Here is a 21,026-nt window from a genome sequence, read left to right as displayed (position 1 = left end):
GTTCTCCCCCTCCTATGGTCTGGTGCATCCTATGGTCCGGTACGTCCTATAGAGCGAAAAATACGGTAATTTCAGGCTGTTTAGCCTATCTGGAGAGCTAGAGTGCTTGATATTCAGGCAGGATTCTACATACACCCTTGGGCTCCTGTCGGTGGGCCCTTGGAGGCTTACCTGGTAGAAGCATCCAACAGCAGGTGCCTTGTCATCAGCGGCAGGTGGCTGCCATTTTGAATTCCCCACAATGCTCCTGGTCTTGCCCTAGTCCAGAGCGTTGTGGGAAATTTAAAGCAGTGGCTCCAGCTGCTCACAAAGGGGTCCGGGGTACACACTGGCATGGTGGAATGCCCTGCCGCCACACTGAGGTTCTGACAGTTGTCCAAAGATGTCTTGTACTGATGGCAGGGCTGAGAGTCAGCCCACAGGCTGGGGCAATACAGTCATACCTCGGGTTGAATACGCTTCAGGTTGAGCGCTTTTGGGTTGCACTCTGCAGAGACCTGGAAGTAACGGAGTGTGTTACTTCTGGGTTTTGCCACTTGTGCGTGCGCAGACGCTCAAATGACGTCACGCAAATGTGCGGAAGTGGTGAATCACGACCTGCACACGCACAGATGCGGGTTGCATTCGCTTCAGGATGTGAACGGGGCTCCGGAACGGATCGCGTTCACATCCTGAGGTTCCACTGTATTGATCTTGTAAAACCTATGGACTGAAAACAAATACTCTTTAGAAATGCATACCATCCATGGCTTAGATCAAGTATGGGGAACTTCAGGTCTGGGGGACAACTGTGCCCCCCCCCCAAGCTTCTCAGTCTAGCCCTTGGGTCTCTTCCTCAGGCCGCACCCCTCATTGACTCTGCTTTGCACCTCAACCATTCTTTGTCTGGAATGCGTTCTTGAACCCTGATGATGCCTCTTGCTTACCTTTATGGAGGACAGAAGAAGGTATGTGAGAACGTGTGCAGAAAGCAGACAATAGTACAAAGGTGAAATGTAGAATCATAGAATTGTAGAGTCAGAACGGTCACCTAGTTCAACCCTCTGCAATGCAGGAATTTCGACCAAAGTATCCATGGCAGATGGCCATCCAGATTGCTGAGTTAAGGAATGGCAACAAATTAAATTAGAAAGCGTAGAGCATGGGTTAGGCAAACTAAGGCCCAGGGGTTGGATCCAGCCCAATCGCCTTCTAAATCTCGCCAGTGGATGGTCCAGGAATCAGGGTGTTTTTACATGAGTAGAATGTGTCCTTTTATTTAAAATGCATCTATGGGTTATTTGTGGGGCATAGGAATTGGTTCGTTTTGTTTTTCAAAATATAGTCTGGCCCACCACAAGGTCTGAGGGACAGTGGACCGGCCCCCTGCTGAAAAAGTCTGCTGGCCCCTGGCGTAGAAGGAGTCCACCTGGAAATGCACATAGCTTTGCCAATTCCAGATGATGGCCACTTCAGTTAGTTAAGATATAACACAGAGTGGTCACGCAGTGTTCACACCCCAAGAAGTCAGGTTGCTCCAATTTCCTATTGAGCTTATCTGCGTAGAACTGGCTTTTCAAAGGTGGCTGAGATAGGCAAGCTACCTGCCTTATGCAAAGAAGCTTTGCACAGGCTCTGCTCCAAGTCCTTTGTGCACCAACAGGATGAGATGCTTTGCACCGGAGGAACGAAAGGAAAGAGAACTCTGAGAGATCCAGGTTAACAAACAGCTTTATTGGTCATTTTACAAAAGGATTCATTAGCTACCAAAGAAACACCTGCTGCCCTCTGCCATGTGGCCAGCAGGACTGAGCACCTGGGCAATATCCGAGCATGTGCTTGGTGGGATGGGCTGCTCTCATTGCCCACCTTTAGCAGGATGGCGGAAGGCAAAGTCCCTTCCCCACTGCCTCCTCCCGTCCCCTCTCCCATCGGACCCAAACCCTCCAGTTGCAGAAATGCCAATGTTTCCGAAAGCAGGCCCTCCGAGGCCCGAAACTCGACTGTCCCTTTTGCCACGATTTATAAATACAGCTTCCTTGGCTCCCAGGGACTGCCAACCTCCAGGGAACAAACTTATTTACAAAGGGGCCAGGTCATGCGGCTTCTTTAGAGGGATCATAAATTAGAAGCACAGAAACACCCCCCGCTTCCCGGCCCAAAGTCTGCGGCTGCCAATTCCTTCGAAGGCCTCGCTTTCCCCCCCGCTGACTTCCATCTGGTTTCATCTCTTTTCCTGAAAGCAGAAAGAGAGGGAGGGGGTGGTATCAGCAAGATCTGCCTCTGCTCTTCAATTGCCTTCCATCCTTCCCGTAGGACAGTGTTTCTCAAACTTGAGTCCCCAGCTGCTGTGGGACTACAGCTCCCATTATCGCTGACCACTGGTCTTGCTCACTAGGGATGATGGGAGCTGTAGTTCAACAACAGCTGGAGACCCAAGCATGAGAAACACTGCCGTGGGTCATAAGAACACAAGAAGAGCCTGCTGGATCCGGCCAATGGCTCATCTAGACCCATAGCTGTCAACTCCCCCCCCCTTTTAAGGGAAATTCCCTTATTCCAAATAGGATTCCTCACAAGAAAAGGGAAAAGTTGACAGCTAGGTCTAGATCATCACCCTGTTTTCACAGTGTCCAACCTGATGCCTGTGGGCAGGGGTGTAGTGTGAGGGGGCCCGGGGGGGACTGTAACCCTGGATGCATGTGTGCAAACCAGGCACCCCCATGCAGGGATCCCTGTCCCGCCCTACCTGCCGCTACCTGTCAGTTTGCATTTCTTAGTGTAGAAAGTATTGATCTTATGTGGAGAGATCTTTCCTATTCTACTTAATGCAAGAAGGTTCTGGGAGCTTCTCTGTGTGAAAGAAGTAAGCAGAAGGTTCATGATGTTTGGGTTATTCCTTCAGAGAAGCTGAGTACTGCTGTGTCAGGGAACTGCCATTGGAGCCAGAGGCGGAGGGAAGGCTCCAGAGCGATGCTGGAGAGGGTCCCAGCAGGGAGAGAGGCAGCCCATCTGCTGGGGAAGGAAATCAGCGTAACACCAGGGGTGAAGGGGGGCAGATGGGGGAATCGGAGAAAAGGCTCCAGGACTCTTCACCGGAGACCAGTGGAGAGAGCACGGGTACTCCGCTGCCCACACCCTCCCTGCGCAGAAGACTTCCGCGCAGGGAGAGTAGGAGGAGACTTGGCGTCAAAGAACTTCTTTGCTGGAAGAAGTTTAAGAAACGCCCACTGACGGATTCTGCCAGTGGCTGAGACAGCCACGCGTGCAATGCTGTCCAGAGAGAAAGGGTTCAACCAGGCAACCTAGCCAGGAGTGGCGGCAACTTACGCACGAGCAACCCCCTTAGAACCATTACATGCTGGCTTCAATTGGTTCTCTTATCTCTTCTTTCATGATCATGCTGACTATAATAGTAATGCCAGAAGGAGCCTGGGTTTCACTCTTTCTATCTCTCTGTCCTTCTGGTGTGGTGTTCTGTATCTAGTATGCTTAGTGTTAAGGTTTAATTATATTGTAAGTTTAAATCAAGTCTGCTGCAACTGGATTTCTTATGGACAGTGCTAATCCTGAATATATTGGATTTGTGACCATTATGCTCATTTGCCTTCAGTAGCTGTAAAGCTCTGCTGGATGAAATATTAGTTGCCTCTGGTCTATTTTTTGGGAATCCTGCAACGTGTTTAAGTTTTTACTCTGTTAACTATACATTGGAGTTCTACTCAGCCTAGCCTGGTCTTGTTACCACGTCATCCCTGGGGCCCTTGCTGAATGGCCGCCCTGCGTCGGGGTTGATGCACCCACCAAGGGCTGAGTTGGTCAGCCAGTCTCCACCCTGTATGGGTAAGTGGGCAGACAGGTAGCGCAGTGCAGCCCTGTGGACCCTCTGTGCCCTGCGCCCACCCAGCGGCATCAGCAGTGAAGGCTGGGCTGGCACGGTGGGTTTTCTTCACCCTCTGTGCCCTGCTTCTGGGCACTGGCAAATGATGCAATGCCTCTGCCTACAGGAAGCCCTAGCAGGGCTCTCCCCTCCTGCAGTTACCAGAAACTGCTACTCAGAAGCATTACTGCCTACAGCCATGAAGGAAGGGCATAGCCATCATGTGGCTAGTAGCCACAGACAGACAATTTGATTCAGGGCAAAGCTAACTGTCTTTTAAAGACATCCATGCTGGTGTCCATCACTGTCTTTGGGGGTCTCGGCACCTGGGCTGGTGCCAGGCCAGTGTCAACCCATCTCCCAGAACTGGCACCCTCCACCCGTCGCCAGGCCAGGTGCCTTAACGCAAAAGATTATTTTTAAAACATCCAAAGGAAGTGCTGTCAAATCACCTCGCTGCGATCCCCTGTTGTCCGGCTGCGTCCTGACCCATGACCTCTAGATCCTGTTGACCCCTTGGAGGAAGAACTTCCTGTTGTGGAGCAGTTGCTTGACACCTGGCTTCTGGAGAGAAAGCTGGGCTTGCTGTACGGGATGATTTCCTCCTCTGCCAGCACACACAGAGCGAGAGAGAGAGTAGAAACAACAACAGCGAAAGCAGGTGGTTAGTCTTGCAAGCTCTGGCTTCACCCAGACTTGGCTGCCGTTTTGCACTCCGCACAGCCTGTGCATTGACAGAAGGGCAGGCAGGTTAAAAGAGGCAGCTTTTGTTTCTGTTCAAAATAACAGCGATCTTACAATACCAAGGGAGGGTTTTATGTCAGGCCGGGTGTCAGAAGCAGGTCAGCAATAACTCACAAGGTGTCAGTGAAGTTAACTCTTTATTCAAGGAAACAAAACAGCTCAGGCCTAGTGAGCACAGCAGCCCTTCCCAGTAGGTCTTGCCCTGATGAGGGAGTTGTGAGGACTGAAGGCCCCTGCCTTCCCATAGCTGACTAAGCCTCCTCCTCCTGCCCCGGGTCCTTCCCAAGCAATCTGAGACTCAATCAATGCGTCTGTCTCTCCCCTGCCCTCTTCATACCTCTTCTGGTCCTGGGAGGCCAGGGAGGGGGGAAGGGGAATTGGTCACAGCAAGAAAGGAAGTAGCCTTCCTGAACTCTGCCTCTTGGTCTCCCTCCTCTCTAGCCTCTGAATCAGGACTGCTCTCTGGCCCAGCCTCTTCCTGCTCACAAAACCCTGCTACCGCTTCTGAGACCTCCTCCTCCCAATCGTCTCCCTCCTCTCTCTCTGACCACTCATTGCCATCCCACCACCAATCCCCTGGCTCTGAGCCTTCTTCCCTTGGGGGTTCCCCAGTTGGTGCCTCCCACCAGTCCTCTGCATCTAGCCAGACCATGACACTTTATGGAGGCAGAAATTCAATCTATAGTACAGGAAGTCAGGGAAGCCATTATGACTGGGGTTGGCATTACCATCCCGGTGCTGGTGGTAGTGCTGTCCTGCCACTGTGCGATGGACAGCTCTCCGCTCCAGGGCCGAGGAAGCATTCAAGTTCTTCTCCAGAGAGGAAGGGTCACAGTCCAGTCGCAGGGCGCCGTCTGGAGCAGCGGTGCCGAGGTCTTCGGCAGGAGGCGGCAAGGGTGGTGGCGGGAGCTCTGTGAGCAGAACCAAGGGGGAAGAACTGTCAGTCTCCACCTTCCCCAAGATTTCCATAGGCACCTGTTGCATGTATTTAAGCTGTACCTTCACAGCCATAAGAATGGCACCCATTGCTTAAAGACAGGAAATCTGAGAGTCTTACAATGCTGAATCACAACCAGGAGTATTTGTTTTATAATTTAAAAAAAATCAATTTATTTTAAGCAACTGAAACAATACTCCCTTCTGGATTCAGGTAGGTAGCTGTGTTGATCTGACGCAGTAGAAATATATATATAAAATAAAAAAATTGTCCAGTAGCACCTTAGAGACCAACTAAGTTTGTTCTTGGTATGAGTTTCCGTGTGCATGCACATGAAAATTCATTCCAAGAACAAACATAGTTGGTCTCTAAGGTGCTACTGGACAATACACAGACACACACACACACACATATATATATCAAATATTCCCTTCTGTTTGTCTCATACTACAGAGAAAGATGGGAAACAACTCTAAAAATCTATGGAAATAGAGAGGAAATTAAGAGGAAGGAGGGAACCCTAGAAGGATGGAAGAATTGGGCAACCTCAGGGGCCAGGGCACAGCCACACCTACCTCCCTGCTTCTTCTCTCGACGGTAGTGGCTGGACTTGGATTTCTTCTTGCTTTTTGCTTTCTGTCCTGGAGGGAGAGGCATGTCTGCTAGGCTGGGGTGAAGTTTGCCTGTCGGTAAAAGCCCAATACCAGAGTGAGACTCTTCAGCCAGCGACCTGGTCTGTCCCACCCAACCTCAGCCCTGCGACATGTGTTCCTGTGGCTGCTAAGGAAGCTCAGAACCATTTCCTGCTAAAAGCAGAAGGGGGCATGACCTAATCGTTCCTTATATTTCTGTCCTACCCTTCCTCCAAGGAGCTCATGGCAATGCGCATGGTTCCAGTCCCTCCCATTTCATCTTCACAGCAACCCTGTGAAGCAGGTCAGACTTAGAGATGGCCAACCCCTGTGAGCTTCATGGCTAAGAGGGGACAGGAACCCATGTCCTCTTCAGTCTTGCTCTCCACTTGGAGAAGAAGGGATTTCTTATTAAAGAAGGGATGAGGAACTCCCATCATCCCAGATCGATGGCCATATTGGTTGGGGCTGATGGGAGCTGGAGTCCCACAACATCTAAAGGCCTGCGGGCTCCTCATCCCTATCTTAAAGGAATTAAATGCAAGGGCAATCAGCTCCAGAGATGTTTTGACTATCCCAGCTGCAGTGAATTGGTGCCGAGGGAAAGCCTCTCAAACCCGGCACTGTAAGGCCACAGACCCTCTGGTTAGAGTCATCAAGGAGGCGGCCAATACCTCCATTTCTCTGTGCCTAATACACCACATTGCCCCTCAGAAGAGGGTTGAAGAAGATGCACCCACCTATTCCCGGGGAGTCAACGTTCTCTGCACTGTGCGCCGGCGTCTGGCTCAGGTTGCGCCGATGACCTTGCCTGGGAGTGATGCCTTCGGGTCCCTCTTCAGGCACGTTGAGATTTGGGTTGGACTGGGTCAAAGGAGGACTTGAGGCTTTGGGCAATGGCCCCGAGCCGTTGGGTAACCGCCTTGAACGCAGAAAGCAACACATTAAGCTGAGAGGACAAGCCCCAGTGGGAGCAGATAAGAGGTGGGGAGACCAGCTGGGCATAAACCAGAATTCTGCATCATGGCCCCCATTCTGCACCAACAAAAGCTGCATTTTGGTTATCTGAATGATGTCATACTCACCAGAAACCTCCTTTCTTGTTTTTACAAGACTGAGGTTGTTAAGGATGCCGAATTCTCTGCTCAGTACAAAATTGCACAGTAGGATCTAAGAGTACATACTGCCCTGGCTTATGTTTCCCACTTCTATGCTCTAATACCATCCATTCTACAACTTATCTCTGTTTAGATCACCTTCCTGATCAAATATGTGTGCCCAGGAAGGACAATTAGGCTCCGATATGCACTTTACTCTGCAAGGTGTGGATTGGTACAGTTTGTATTGGAACTGACAAAGAACGAATTCCCCCAAGCACCCCAGTTTTTTCAAGTCCCTGGGTGAATCATACCTGGGCAGGTGTGGGATCTCAAAGTGATGCAGCCTGGGGATATCTTCAGACGCTCTCATCTCCTCCCGGGGTGAGGGGGTCAGCGTGGCTGTGGACTGCTGGCCATAGGAATTTGCAGGAGAGGAGGCTTCTCCACGAGGTGGTGGCGGAGGACATTCCTCTTCCTGGATGTTCTCCATCAGGTAGGTCCTTTCTGGCAGGGGTGGGCACCACTCCTCTACCTCTGAACTACAAAAAGTGAATGAGCTAGACATTTTGGGCTGCGACACACTGCGCTCCCAATCCCTGAAATCATCCTAAGGAGAACAAGGCTCCATAACATCTAGAGGGGGCATGTAACCATGGGCGTGGAAGCTTTTTTCCAATCTTGGAGCCAGTGACACTAAAGCAAAATGGAAGTTTGTTCGTTCATTCATTCATTCATTCATTCATTCACCCACCATTCATTCATTGTTTTTGCCCAAGTTGCTCAGAGGTACATTGTTCCTTCTCACCTCACTTGTTACTTTCATAATAACCCTTGGGAATTAGGTTAGGCTGAGCAAATGACTAGGCTGAGCTTGGCCAATGAGCTTCATGCCTAAATGAGGGTTTGAATCCAGACTTCCCCATCCTAGTTTGACGCACTAACTCGGGAATGGGGAGCCTGTAACCCTCCAGATCTTGTTGGATCACAACTTCCATTGTCCTTGATTATTGGCCAATGCGTCTGGGATTGGATTCTAAGGTCTCCCTTCAATGAAGTCAGCAATTGCATTGAAACATCTGTCTGGAACCTAAGTCCAAAAACATCTGGAGGAACCCAGGTTCCCCACCTACCCCTACTCTAACTAAAACACCACACTGGCTGTGAGCCAATATGGTGTTGTGGTTAAGAAAAAAGGAGTGGGTGGTGCTGTGGTCTAAATCACTGAGCCTCTTGATTAGAATCCCCACGATGGGGTGAGCTCCCTTTGCTCTGTCCCAGCTCCTGTCAACCTAGCAGTTCAAAAGCATATCAGTGCAAGTAGATAAATAGGTACCACTGCAGCAGGAAGGTAAATGGCGTTTCCATGCGCTCTGGAACTCGTCATGATATTACATCGCACCAGAAGCAGTTTAGTCATGCTGGCCACATGACCCGGAAAGCTGTCTGTGGACAAATGCCAGCTCCCTCGGCCTCAAAGCGAGATGAGCGCTGCAACCCTATAGTTGCCTTTGACTAGACTTAACCCTCCACCTAGTGGTTAAGAGTGTTGGACTAAGACCTGGGAGACCAGAGTTCACATCCCCACTCAGTGATGAAGCTTACTGGGTGACCTTGAACCAGTCACAGTCTCTCAGTCTACCCTGCCTCCCAAGGTTTTTGCAAGGATAAGACGGGAAAGGGAGGAATCATGTATGCCACTTTGAGCTCCTTGAAGGAAAGGTTGGATATATATATATATTAAATATGCTCTTATTGACTTGTTCCAGTTACTAACCTGGCGTCCTAGACCAGCTGCAGTTTCCAAACACTCTTCAAAGGCAGCAGTTTACAGCAGAGCGCATTAGAGCACATTATAGGAATGTGCTGGCCCGATACCAGTTGGAGCTCCAACTAATTGTGAACATGTTTCCCAGATCAAAACCAGTTCCAAGGGAAACATGGCAGTGAAAGGACGTGGTCTCTTCTGCCCTTCTTTTGTTGCTTACCTGACTTCTAGCTCCTCGTCTTCCTCCTCCTCCACATACTGGCTCAGTTCACTGGCAGATGGAGGTGGGGGAAGCACTTCTGTCCAGTTGAGGGATGGTGTTTTCACTGGTTTCCCCATGGACTTCTGTTTCCCAGGCTTAGCAACTACTGAAGAGAAACAGAGCTCAGAGACGGGACCCTCTGGCACAGCAGAGGATGAAATTGCTTTATTTAACAAAAAAACTCCAACAACTCTCTAGCAGTAGAATGCCATGCACATTTACTCTACAAATATCTCCATTGGCTCCAGGTACATTTCCAAGCACAATTCAAAGTGTTGGTGCTGACCTTTCAAGCCCTAAACGGCCTCGGCCCAGTATACCTGAAGGAGCGTCTCCACCTTCATCGTTCAGTCCAAACACTGAGGTCCAGCTCCGAGGACCGTGTGGCGGTTTCCTCCCTGAGATAAGTGAGGTTACAGGGAACCAGGCAGAGGGCCTTCTCGGTAGTGGCACCTGCCCTGTGGAACGCCCTCCCATCAGATGTCAAGGAAATAAACAACTATCTGATTTTTAGAAGACATCTGAAGGCAGCCCTGTTTAGGGAAGTTTTTAATGTCTGATGTTTTATCATGTTTTTAATATTCTGTTGGAAGCCACCCAGCGTGGCTGGGGAAACCCAGCCAGATGTGCGGGGTATAAATAATAAATTATTGTTATTATTATTATTATTATTCAAAAGCAAGTCCCCAATGACACTAAAAGCTCATTTTCTTGTTGCTGTCAGATGAGCCTTGCCAACTCGGGGGATGCTAGTGACTTAGCTAGGATAAAAGGCTTTAGGCAGACCCTTAGTACCTTGGACCTAAGCTGTTCAGGGCTTTGTAAATTAATTCATCCTTGTCAACCTGATCTCTCTCCGTGATCTTTTCCCATTAACTAATTTCCAAGCTAAATATTGTTGGGGCATTTCCAGTTTCGCTCGAGCTGCGTTGCAACATGCTATGCATGTTAACAATGCCCTATCATTAACCACGGTGATAAAATCACCATCGGACTTTCCATACACTATAAGATTCTTCTGCAAGATGCAATAGGGGGTTCCATTTCTAGGCAGGTGACACCAATGGAACTTGAAAACATAATTCCCAGGGAGATGAGAAGAGTGCCCAGTTTCTCGTATGCTTAAGGTCCTTACCACTCTCAGCTCTGCCCCGTTCGGGTTGGGCATACTGGATGCTGGGCAGCCCAGGTTGGCCGTTCCACTGGCTCTCCTCTTCATCAGGTGAGTGTAGATGTGCTGCCCCGTATGGTACCACAGGCGTGGTGGCATATGGGGTGGTGTGCTGGGAAAAGGCCCCATTGAACGTCCTCATGTCGTCACTGGCAGGATCGATGGTGCTGTAAATGGGCCCATCGGACACCCCTGTTCCAAACTTCTCCGTCTGAGCAATGTAATTGGAAATCCCAGCATCTGCGAACGAGCGAGACCCATTGTGACCTTGCTTAACCAAACCTTCTGGTTCAGCCACAACAGATTCCATGTGCCTTAATTTGAATGACCTCTGTGATTTGTGGGCTTGGAGAACTACCACTAATCCAGGCTTGTGGGGAGGGGGAAGGAGAACAAGGGATTGACGCCACTGCTGCCCCCCTCCCAATAAACCTTGGCTCCCCTCCCCTCCTGGCAAGGTCACAACCTGCAAAGCCTGCTTTCGTTGTCTCAACAACTTCCCATTTTGTGCAAACCTAAAGGCTAAGCCTCTCACTGGAGTCTGTTGGCCTTTCCAACCCGATAATGCTCAAATTCCATATCTGCCAACCACAAATGTTTCTCTTGGGCTTGTCAGTTCTGGGAATGGGTGAATTTGTCAATTTCAGTTTCAGCCTCAAGTTTCACATTTTTCTAAACTTATATTCCATTTGTGCCATATCCATATCAGCTTGTGGTTGTTTTTTTTTAAAAAAGAAACATTTTGGGGTGAATTTCTCCTAATATATACATGCATTTTGACTGTTGTATCCATTTTTGCAAGCGATCCCCTCCCACAATGTAGTTTTGCACATTATTTTCTCCGACAGATGCATCTTTATATTACTGTTCTTGCAATATTTACTAAATCTGTATACCACCCTTCACCGAAAGATCACACAAAACGCAGCACAAAAATACAAAATGAGAACACAAAATTCACAAAAAACAAGAACGAAAGCTAACCTATAACCTCTCCCCACCCACAAACACACTGAAAAGGCCATAGAATATTCAGACCAAGGCCTGATTACTGAGAAATGGTTTTGCCTGTCCCCTACCGATATGCAATGAAAACACCAGGCAAGCTTTTGGGTTGCAGAAGTGTATCACTAAATTCAGAAGCCTGCAACATTTGGGAGGCTAGCTGTCTTTGCTTAGGATTTCTGAAAATGTGAAGTAGAGGTAGGTTCGCATTCAAATCTGAACCAGGAGGATTTCCCCCACATCCCATGCCGACTCTACACTGGGCATCTTTCCTTATGGAGATGATGGGGTGGTAAAAGGCTTACCGTTGTAATATCTCTCGGTGGCATTGTGGTTTCCTGTGCAGCAGTTCGCCCCAGGATCCTTTGCCTTCCCGTTCCGCATCAGGTTGGGGGCTGGCCACGAATCTGCCAGCCACGGGTAGCTCGAGGCACTAGTGGCCATGGCTAGCATGCCAGGCCTACTGGAGGAGAACCATGGAAACCAGGGTTATTTGGCTGTGCGAGTTAGTAGGTGGTTTGGGTGAGGGCTAACACCTGATTCTCTCTCTCCCCACCCCCCACTGCCAAAGAGTATATCAAGTTTGTGAGCCATATTCTTTTAGATAATGCAAGTGTGGCCTAGTGGTTAGAGTGCTAGACTAGGAGCCAAGAGGCCAGGGTTCAGATCCCCACTCAGCCATGAAGCCCACGGGGTCTCCCAGTCTAGCCTGCTTCACAGGGTTGCTGTAAGGAGAAAATAGGGAGAGAGAGGACCATGAATGTCACATTGAGCTTGCTGGAGGAAAGGTGGGATATGCATGGAATAATAATTATGAAGTGTATGTTGTGGCAGGTTGCATTCTAGAAGAGGTATCCTATATGTGTGGCATAAAAATTATTATTATTAGTGCTTACACTAATAAATACACAAAATCTATTATTGGAGTTGTGTCGGCTTAAGCTATTTTATTTTGTTGTAGTAGTTCTTCTGTTTGCTTGCCATACTTTATAGCTAAGGAAGAAGTAGAGAGTTGCTTTCTTTATGTTGTTCTTAATGTAGTCGTAACACAATAAAAAAATTCCTTCCAGTAGTCCTAATATGTAGTCTTAATATGGTTTTCGAGTTCTGATGTTCGAACAGGTTTACTTATGCATTTCTGGGCATAAGTAATGGTGGTTATCAGGTTCTTATGTGTTGCTGCTTTGTCATGAATATTCAAAATTCCTTAAGGGATTTACTTACAGGTGTTTAGAGCAGGGTTGGGCAACCTGTGGCCCTCCAGATGTTGTGGGACTCCAACTCTCATCAGCCCCAGCCAGCCTGGCCAATAGTCACAGGTGGCAGGAGTTGGGAGTCCAGCAACATCTGCCATTAAGTCCCTTATCCCTGGTTTGGAGTGATGTTGATGTTGTGTAATATTTGTAGTATGCAATTCTTTGCATAACGGATTAATGCAGTTGCATTAAAAGGGGGAGATGGAGCTTCTGAGACGCTGATTCCCCCTTGCAGCTTTTGTCACTACTTGCAAAACTGCAGACTGGGAGCACCATTTAAGCTGACCTAGACTGTGCAGACAACATGCACGTAAACCACATGACCTCCCCCAAAGAATCCTGGGAACTGTAGTTTGTTAAGTCAGTGTCATAACTGGGGTGGGGGTGGGAGGCCTAGCTGGATTTTTTGCCCTGGGTGAAGCCTCCAGAGGGGTGCCATTGAGGCTCTCAGCCTCTGTGTATGTACATAAATGCATGCTGGGGTGGGTGTGTGCCAAACTGGGTCTTTGACCCAGGTAAAATAAAGCTTAGTTTCACTCCTGGTTAAGGGTGGCAGGAAGTGTAGCTCATTGAGGGGCAATCTACAGGTACCATGATTCTTTGGGGGAATGCATGTGGTATGTGGCTAAAGTCAATCTGAACATTTAATGCTGTGGTTCTAGTTCATGTGATTTACAGTATTTTTCGCTCCATAAGACGCACTAGTTTTTAGAGGGGGAATGCAAGGGGAAAAAAATCTTTAAAGGGATCACTGAGCAGAGCTTGTATGCATCCCAGGCTCTGCTTAGCGCTCCCTTTCACGAGCCGCGTGGAGCATGTGTGCAGTGCTTGCAGGCTTTTCCCCAAGGAGGGAGAAGGGCAGCCCGTCACTGAGCAATCCTTCTTACTGTTCTGGCTTCTGGGATAGCCGCACAGCCTGCACTTGCTCCATAAGACGCACACACATTTCCCCTTACTTTTTATGAGGGAAAAAGTGCATCTTATAGAGCGAAAAATACGGTACATAGCTCAGATCAACTGGGGACAGGGAGGCCCGTATGGCATGAACTTTGACCACCAAGGAGCCTGTATTAGGGAGACGGAGGGAGGGGGCCAAGTGGGGGTCTCTGAACTCACCTGCCACTGCCACGTGCCGGCCCATCCGCATGGGGGATAGAGACTGAAAGAGAGGGGACCACACAAAATCAAAGACGCTTCCGTGAAGAACGAAGGCGGTTGGCGGAACTGGTGGGGAGCAATGTAATGGGGGGGGGGCGAGGAAAAAAAGCCTTACCTGCTGGCGTGTACGCAAAGGAAGCTGCAAAGAGAAGCAAGCAGAAAGTGAGGTGGCTCAGAGCAAGTTGCGTTTGCGGCAGGCAGATGGGGGGCAGGGAGCCTAAGGCAGATCGGGGGGTCAGCAGGTGGAGGATGCGCAGTTCGGTGGCAGAGCACATGCTTTGCATGCAGAATGTCAAGCACTCAAATCCCCAGCATCTCTGGTTATAAGGGATCTTGGGGAGCAGCTGAGGGGAAAGGCGTTCTCTGTCTGAGGTTCTGCAGAGCTGCTGCCAGCCAGAACGGAGGGCAGTGGGATAGATGGGCAAGGAGCCTGACCCTGAGCTGCAGCCTGGGCCTGGGCTTTGACCCCACCTTATGGGTCTACTGTATGAACCAGCTCAAACTTCTGGAGCCTGTTCCCTCTGAACCTGCCCTCTGCCCCCAAAGATCCAACTCCCTCCATGCTGGGAAACCACATGCCTATGTTGGACCAGTAACAAATCCTCAGGGAGGGGGAGGTGGCAGTGCCAGGCTCTCCCCAGAGAGGCCCGTCTGGTGCCAATGCAACGCAACTCTATTTTCATCACCAGGTTAAGATTTCCCTCTACTCTCAAACATTTGATGGTGTTGGATTGGCTGCTTCAGTATAAAATATTATTTGTAATTCAGTCACATGCTGGTATTTTAATAGAATGATGTGGTTTTTAATATAGTTTTGGCCATTTTTTTACCCTTCTCTATGCTATAAAGTTGTAAATCGTCTAGACACCATTTTGTGATGCACAACACAGGGAATAATAGTAATAATAATAATAATAATAATAATAATAATAATGTATTATTACGGTCAAAGACCCGTTCAAGACAACACAGGAAAATGAAGAAACACAGCTCACATAACTCTGCAATTATATAGAACTTCCCAAAGATAAAATGTAAAGATAAGACATTTATATTCCACCAAGTGTCCATTTCAAAATCATGCACAAGTCCAATACGGAATGTCTCAGCTGCAGAACACACAGCTGTGTCTGCATCAGCCTTCACAGGATGAGCAAAGAGCCTTTTTCAAGTTTATGGAGCTGATTTACCTCCTTGTGCATGTGTTTTACCGTTTTATCATTCCAATGTGGGCTGACTGGAGGAAGACATTTGAAACAGAGATTTGCATCCAGTGATCTTGTCGTCGGAATCTGCTTGGGATTTTCACACAGCTGGGGCACTGCGGTTTGAGTGATTGGGAGCAATGCTATAAAACTCCGGTTGATGTGGATAGGGCCCCCCTCCCCCGGTCTGTGGATTATTTTTTAGCAACAAGTATATTTGTAGAAGAGGGACACGGGTGGTGCTGTGAGTAAAACCTCAGTGCCTAGGACTTGCTGATCGCATGGTCGGCGGTTCGAATCCCCACGGCGGGGTGCGCTCCCGTCGCTTGATCCCAGCACCTGCCCACCTAGCAGTTCGAAAGCACCCCTAAGTGCAAGTAGATAAATAGGTACCGCTTTCTAGCGGGAAGGTAAATGGCGTTTCCGTGTGCTGCGCTGGTGCTGGCTCGCCAGAGCAGCTTCGTCACGCTGGCCACGTGGCCCGGAAGTGTCTTCGGACAGCGCTGGCTCCCGGCCTCTAGAGTGAGATGAGTGCACAACCCTAGAGTCGGACACGACTGGCCCGTACGGGCAGGGGTACCTTTACCTTTTTATTTGTAGAAATTCTTTTCTCTTTATTGAATGAGTGGACATTTGGACGGAACTTTGGTTTTGAGACCTCCCATATTGCCCTTGTACATGATTTTGGTATTGCACACCTTATGTAAAAACTATATTTAAAGAAACGGGACACTTAGTGGAATATAAATGTCTTCTCCTTACATTTTGTCCTTGGAAAGTTCTATATAATTACATACAAAGTTATGTGAGCCGTGTTACTGTTTTGCATCAGGCTGCTAAGAAATTTAGTAATGATAAGTCTGAGCCAGAAGACTGACCGCCCCTTTAAGGTCTTCTGCTCCTCAAGGCTGAGGCTAGGAGGGGTGATCTGGACCTAGAGATGTTGCTGGTTCTTATAGATGCCTTGTGAGCATTTGGTCCAAGTCAAGACAGGACCTTTTATAAGGCAGTTCTTAGGCAGCCAACCCATATACCCTGGGGAGGAGGCAGAATGCAGCCTTGCCCATCTCACCTGTGTAGTGACTCAGTTCCTTTCTCTTCTTTCTGCGACAGTAGATCCACACACTGAAGCACATGAGGATGACCCAGCAGGCTCCGCCAATGCCGGCGATGAAGGCCGGCTGCTTCACCACATCCGTGATCTGCTCTGCAAGGCTCACGCTGTCCCCGTTGCTCACAGGCACTGTGTCCTGGTCCGGCAAGGGCTCTGCAGCACACACAGCAGGCAAAAGCAACCACAGAAGAGAGGAGATGAAAGTAGCTTGAGCTACATAGACCGAACGCTCCTCTGTTACTAAAAGGCAAAACGTTCCCTCCGCATAGAGAGTTAGCATGTCAAAGAAGAACCCCCATCCCTGACTTGCTAGTTTTCTACAAGCAAGGAGATGTTTTGTGTGGAGGAACACTTGATTGCATAAGCCCCCACACGCAGCCTGAAGTAGTGCAGACCTGATACCATTTAATTCAGTGGTGGCCAAACTTGGCCCTCCAGCTGTTTTTGGACTACAACTCCCATCATCCCTAGCTAACAGGACCAGTGGCCAAAATTGTAAAACATTAGACATTAAAATTTTTCCAGTACAGGTTTTCTCCTTTTTCCAATCTTAAGTTTAATTCTTCACATTTCCAAATCATGTCTTCTCAAAAGTAAGTCCCACTGTGTTCAGTGGAGTTACTCAAGTTAAGTGGATATTGGATCACTGCCTTAATCCTACTGAACCTAATCTTTATGACAGCACTGTCAACCTCCAAAACTGTGTGTGTGTGTGTGTTACACATTTTAAAGTGTACTTTGTGACCACTTAGAAAAGACTTTTTTTACTTTCAACTACCAGCTACTAAAACTTTGCACAGCATGAACACAATTTTCAGTAACACGGCTTCCACAGATTCAACTTTAAGAGCAAAACCTGAAATTTAAACTTACAATCTGTAAATGGCATACTGGAATAGTTTGTTGGATTAATCCATCACCATGGCAGTTGGCTTCTGAGTCTGAAATACTTTTGGCATCCATTTTTGAAACTGCCACGGGTGAGCCTTAGATGGGAGGAATCAATGTTCTCCAACATCAGTTTCATAAATTGGGCACCACAACTAGGAAGTCCTTCTCCCATTAGGGTGGCACCACAGATGTGGAAGGAACATGTTTCTGCAGCTGACTTCAGTGAATGGGCATGGCCACGCTGGAAGAGCATTATTATCTTATTATCACATTTTGACATTTCGGAAGGAGCCTTAAGTACTCACTGATCTGTATGGTCACTGGGGCGCTCCTCACTCCAATGCCTGCGCTGGTGACTGCTGCCACCTCTGTGCGGTAGATCATCCCTGGCACCAGGCCCAGCACGACTGTCGAGTGCACTGTGCCATCCACTGTCTTATTGATGTGGTAACGAGACTCGTTTCCCAAGCACCAAACCTGCCATGGGAGGAGAAGAACTGTTATGGTAAAAAGCTAAAGGTAAAGGACCCCTGGATGGTTAGGTCCAGTCAAAGGGGACTATGGGGTTGCGGCGCTCATCTCGGTTTCAGGCCGAGGGAGCCGGCATTTGTCCACAGACAGCTTTCTGGGTCATGTGGCCAGCAGAACTAAACCGCTTCTGGTGCAACGGAACACTGTGACGGAAACCAGAGCACACGGAAATGCCATTGACCTTCCCGCCGCAGTGGTACCTATTTATCTACTTGCACTGGTGTGCTTTTGAACTCCTAGGTTGGCAGGAGCTGGGACAGAGCAACGGGAGCTCACCCTGTCACGGGGTTTCGACCCGCCAACCTTCTGATTGGCAAGCCCAAGAGGCTCGGTGGTTTAGACCACAGTGCCACCGGCATCCTGAACTGTAATGACCAATAGCTGAAGGGACACACTGTAGCAAATCTATTGCCTTTTAAACAGGCGCGTGTGTGTTTTGTTGTGTTTGCTTGTTACTATGATATGTATTTTTTGTGCTTTTATATTGTAAACCACCCTAGAGCCCTCGGTATAGAAATTTAATAAACAAATAAAAAATAAAAACGTCCCATGGCTGTTTCCCAGCACTCACTGCAGCTCTTTGCTGTGGCTAGACTTGCCAGCTCCAAATCCTTCAGACCAACCTTCTAATCTCTGGGGCTAATCTTAAATTTCAGAGGTTCCCCAAGGATATTCTGAGAATGGCAGCCTTACCCTGTAATCCTGGATGATCCCATTTTGTTCTCCGGGTGGAGGTGGTTCCCAGGATATGCTGATGCTGGTGCTGTTGCTGGTCCCCACTGTGACTACAGTAACCGCCTGAGGAGGAGCACTGGGGGCTGGGCGAGACAGGATAAAATGAGTTTATTGCTCAGAGGAAGGGCTACGTGGCATCTGGCGGCTGCCAACTCTGTGTTCTGGAATGCTGCAAAGCTATGCCAGGGCATGCTGAGTTACAGGCAAGGCAAGGAAAAGCCACTAGGCATTTGCCCTACAAAGCTTAACTTTCAGAACACTACACATGGAAACGGATTTTTATAGGCACCTAGGAAGCTGCCTTATATCATGTCAGACCCTCTGTTCCAGGAGAGACCAAAGCAGAGGGGAGGGGCAGAACGGTGTAACTGGCTTTATTGGCACACTCACCATCACCCCATCACCATCCTAGAACTGAAGCCACTGCTGGGAAACTAGGTCCCTGGTGCTGCCCCCATCCTCTGCTGGCAGCTCCTGAACGGATCCCATTTAGCTCAGTCTTGTTTACCTGGAGATGCCAGGGGTGGAGCCTTGCATGCAGGAAGCAGGTGAGCTACAGACAGCCCTTGAGTCAGGAGTGGGGAACCTCCAGACTCCTGCTAGCCCCATCTAGCATGACCGACGATGTCTACAGGGCTACAGATCTCCAACCCTTTACTTAAGGAGAAACCCCTTAGAGTATAATACTACAGTGGTGCCCCGCAAGATGAATGCCTCGCAAGACGAAAATCCCGCTAGACGAAAGGGTTTTCCGTTTTCCGTTTTCCTTTTTTTCTGTTGTCTACATTTGTTATTTTTTTAAAATGATTTTTATTGAAATTTCCACAAATTTTTATCATAACAAACAAAACAAAACAAAACAATAAAAACATACAACACATACAATTTCAGCTCTTAATTTCTCATAACTTACTTTCCCGACTTCCTCATACCTCCCCTTTCTGTATTCTCATGTCTAATTAATTGGTCAGCAAATCCTTCCCTTACTTTCAGCTTAATTTTAATAACACTCCTTTTCTTTTAACTTAATCTTTTCCGCTATTTACCCCTAATTTTCTCATCCAACATCAATCTAACATTCACTAATCTTTGAATATTTCTTTAAATAGTCTTTAAATTTTTTCCAGTCCTCTTCCGCCGTTTCTCTTCCCTGGTCTCGGGTTTTCCGTTTTTCAAGGCGCTTCGCAAGACAAATTTCCCTATGGGCTTGCTTCGCAAGATGAAAACGTCTTGCGAGTCTTGCGAGTCCCCCCCCCTTTTTTCTAAGCCGCTAATAGCCGCTAATAGCCACTAAGCTGCTAAGCTGCTAATAGGGATGCTTCGCAAGACGAAAAAAACGCTAGACGAAGAGACTTGCGGAACGGATTATTTTCGTCTTGCGAGGCACCACTGTAATAAAGGGAGTGCCCAACAGAGCAGGCATACACACAATGGCTCTGCCTAGTCTACAGACATCAGGCCCGTTAGCATGGGCAAGAGAAGTCAATACAGTCATACCTCGGGTTACAGACACTTCAGGTTGTGTTTTTTCAGGTTGCAGACCGTCGAAACCCGGAAGTACTGGAATGGGTTACTTCCGGGTTTCGGCGGTCGCACATGCGCAGAATCGCTAAATTGCACTTTGCGCATAAGTGCTGAATCACATTTGGAAATCGCATTTGGAAATGGTCCATGAACAAAAAGTTAGTTTTTTGGGGGAGGCTGAACTGGAGCCTAGAGGCTCACACTTCCCTGCCTTTCCACATCTACCTTCTTCCGGGGTGCGCACCAGCAGCACCTCGCTGTCCATGCCCTGGAACTCATCAAAATATGGGCGGATTTTGACCTCGTACTCCTGGCCTTTGCGCAGCTCGACTAAGACGGTGCTCCGTTCAGCAGGGGACTTCACATCCTGCACGAGCCAGGCACTGTTTTTGGGCCGGTACATCACTCGGTAGCCTTGGATGAACTGAGCCTGGCGGTCCACCTGGAAGAAGACAAACCGTTAGCTGCTTGTGCATGGTGTCCATTTCCACAAAAGGCCACATCAAAATGGGTTCAGCTTCTTGCCTGCTGAAGCCCCCATTTATTCTCTCTGCTTCCAAACCTCTTCCTGCTGGTTCTGCTGCCCTTCCCCAAACTTTGTTCTGCTCCCTCCCTCTTCTTGCTTGCTTTTGCCCCCTGTATTATGTCTATTCCCAGCAACTATTATAATATCTCTTTTGCACCAACCTTGTACTCTCCCGTTTCTCTAAAACCTTTATACATCACCCTAAGCCCTTTAATGCAACAACCTGACCTCTATCGACTAGGGCTGGCTATACCGAGAAGCAGCATGAAGATGTTGCTTTCAGGCTTCAGATGCTCAGTTTTCTTTTGCTCTGGTCTTCCCTTCACTGGAAAAAAAAAACCCTTCATGCCAAAGAATGGGCAGGGTGCTATTGTGACTTTCAGCAAAGGTCAGCAAAGTTATTCACATAAGAAAGACCCCTTTGGATCCGGCCACAACCTATGTAGCACAGTGCCCTCTTCTCCTCAGTGGTCAGTCAGATGCCCATAGGAAGCCAACAAGGGCAAGAGTCACCTCTTGTTATTGTTCCCCTAGCAACTGATATTCAGAGCTACACAGCCTCTGGATCTGAATTTAACATCCAGCCTTTGTGACTGGTAACCATTGTCTAA

The 21,026-nt window shown here is 48.5% G+C and overlaps 1 protein-coding gene across 5 annotated transcripts in view; it reads right to left on the bottom strand.

The window, feature by feature from the left end:
• Positions 1–1,692: 1,692 nt before the first annotated feature.
• The window catches only part of ROBO3 (roundabout guidance receptor 3), a 358,202-nt gene continuing 338,868 nt past the window's right edge, over positions 1,693–21,026 (bottom strand). For 2 of the 5 annotated variants that reach the window (XM_079954914.1, XM_079954918.1), the window contains exons 14-28: positions 20,115–20,331; positions 18,324–18,448; positions 17,405–17,576; positions 16,167–16,361; positions 14,005–14,028; positions 13,848–13,890; positions 11,781–11,938; positions 10,435–10,710; positions 9,258–9,405; positions 7,584–7,811; positions 6,913–7,094; positions 6,116–6,223; positions 5,332–5,514; positions 4,312–4,466; positions 1,693–2,215 (exon numbers count right to left, since the gene is read on the bottom strand). In XM_079954914.1, coding sequence (XP_079811040.1) covers positions 2,204–2,215; positions 4,312–4,466; positions 5,332–5,514; positions 6,116–6,223; positions 6,913–7,094; positions 7,584–7,811; positions 9,258–9,405; positions 10,435–10,710; positions 11,781–11,938; positions 13,848–13,890; positions 14,005–14,028; positions 16,167–16,361; positions 17,405–17,576; positions 18,324–18,448; positions 20,115–20,331 — 2,226 coding nt within the window. In that variant the 3' untranslated portion in view covers positions 1,693–2,203. The remainder of the gene's footprint in view (positions 2,216–4,311; positions 4,467–5,331; positions 5,515–6,115; positions 6,224–6,912; positions 7,095–7,583; positions 7,812–9,257; positions 9,406–10,434; positions 10,711–11,780; positions 11,939–13,847; positions 13,891–14,004; positions 14,029–16,166; positions 16,362–17,404; positions 17,577–18,323; positions 18,449–20,114; positions 20,332–21,026) is intronic. The other 3 variants (XM_079954915.1, XM_079954916.1, XM_079954917.1) reach the window with 3 other exon arrangements.

The sequence above is a fragment of the Podarcis cretensis genome (genome assembly GCF_951804945.1).
Source record: "Podarcis cretensis genome assembly, chromosome: 15".
In the NCBI taxonomy this organism is placed as follows: Eukaryota; Metazoa; Chordata; class Lepidosauria; order Squamata; family Lacertidae; genus Podarcis; species Podarcis cretensis.
This window is presented reverse-complemented; position numbering and strand designations above follow the sequence as displayed.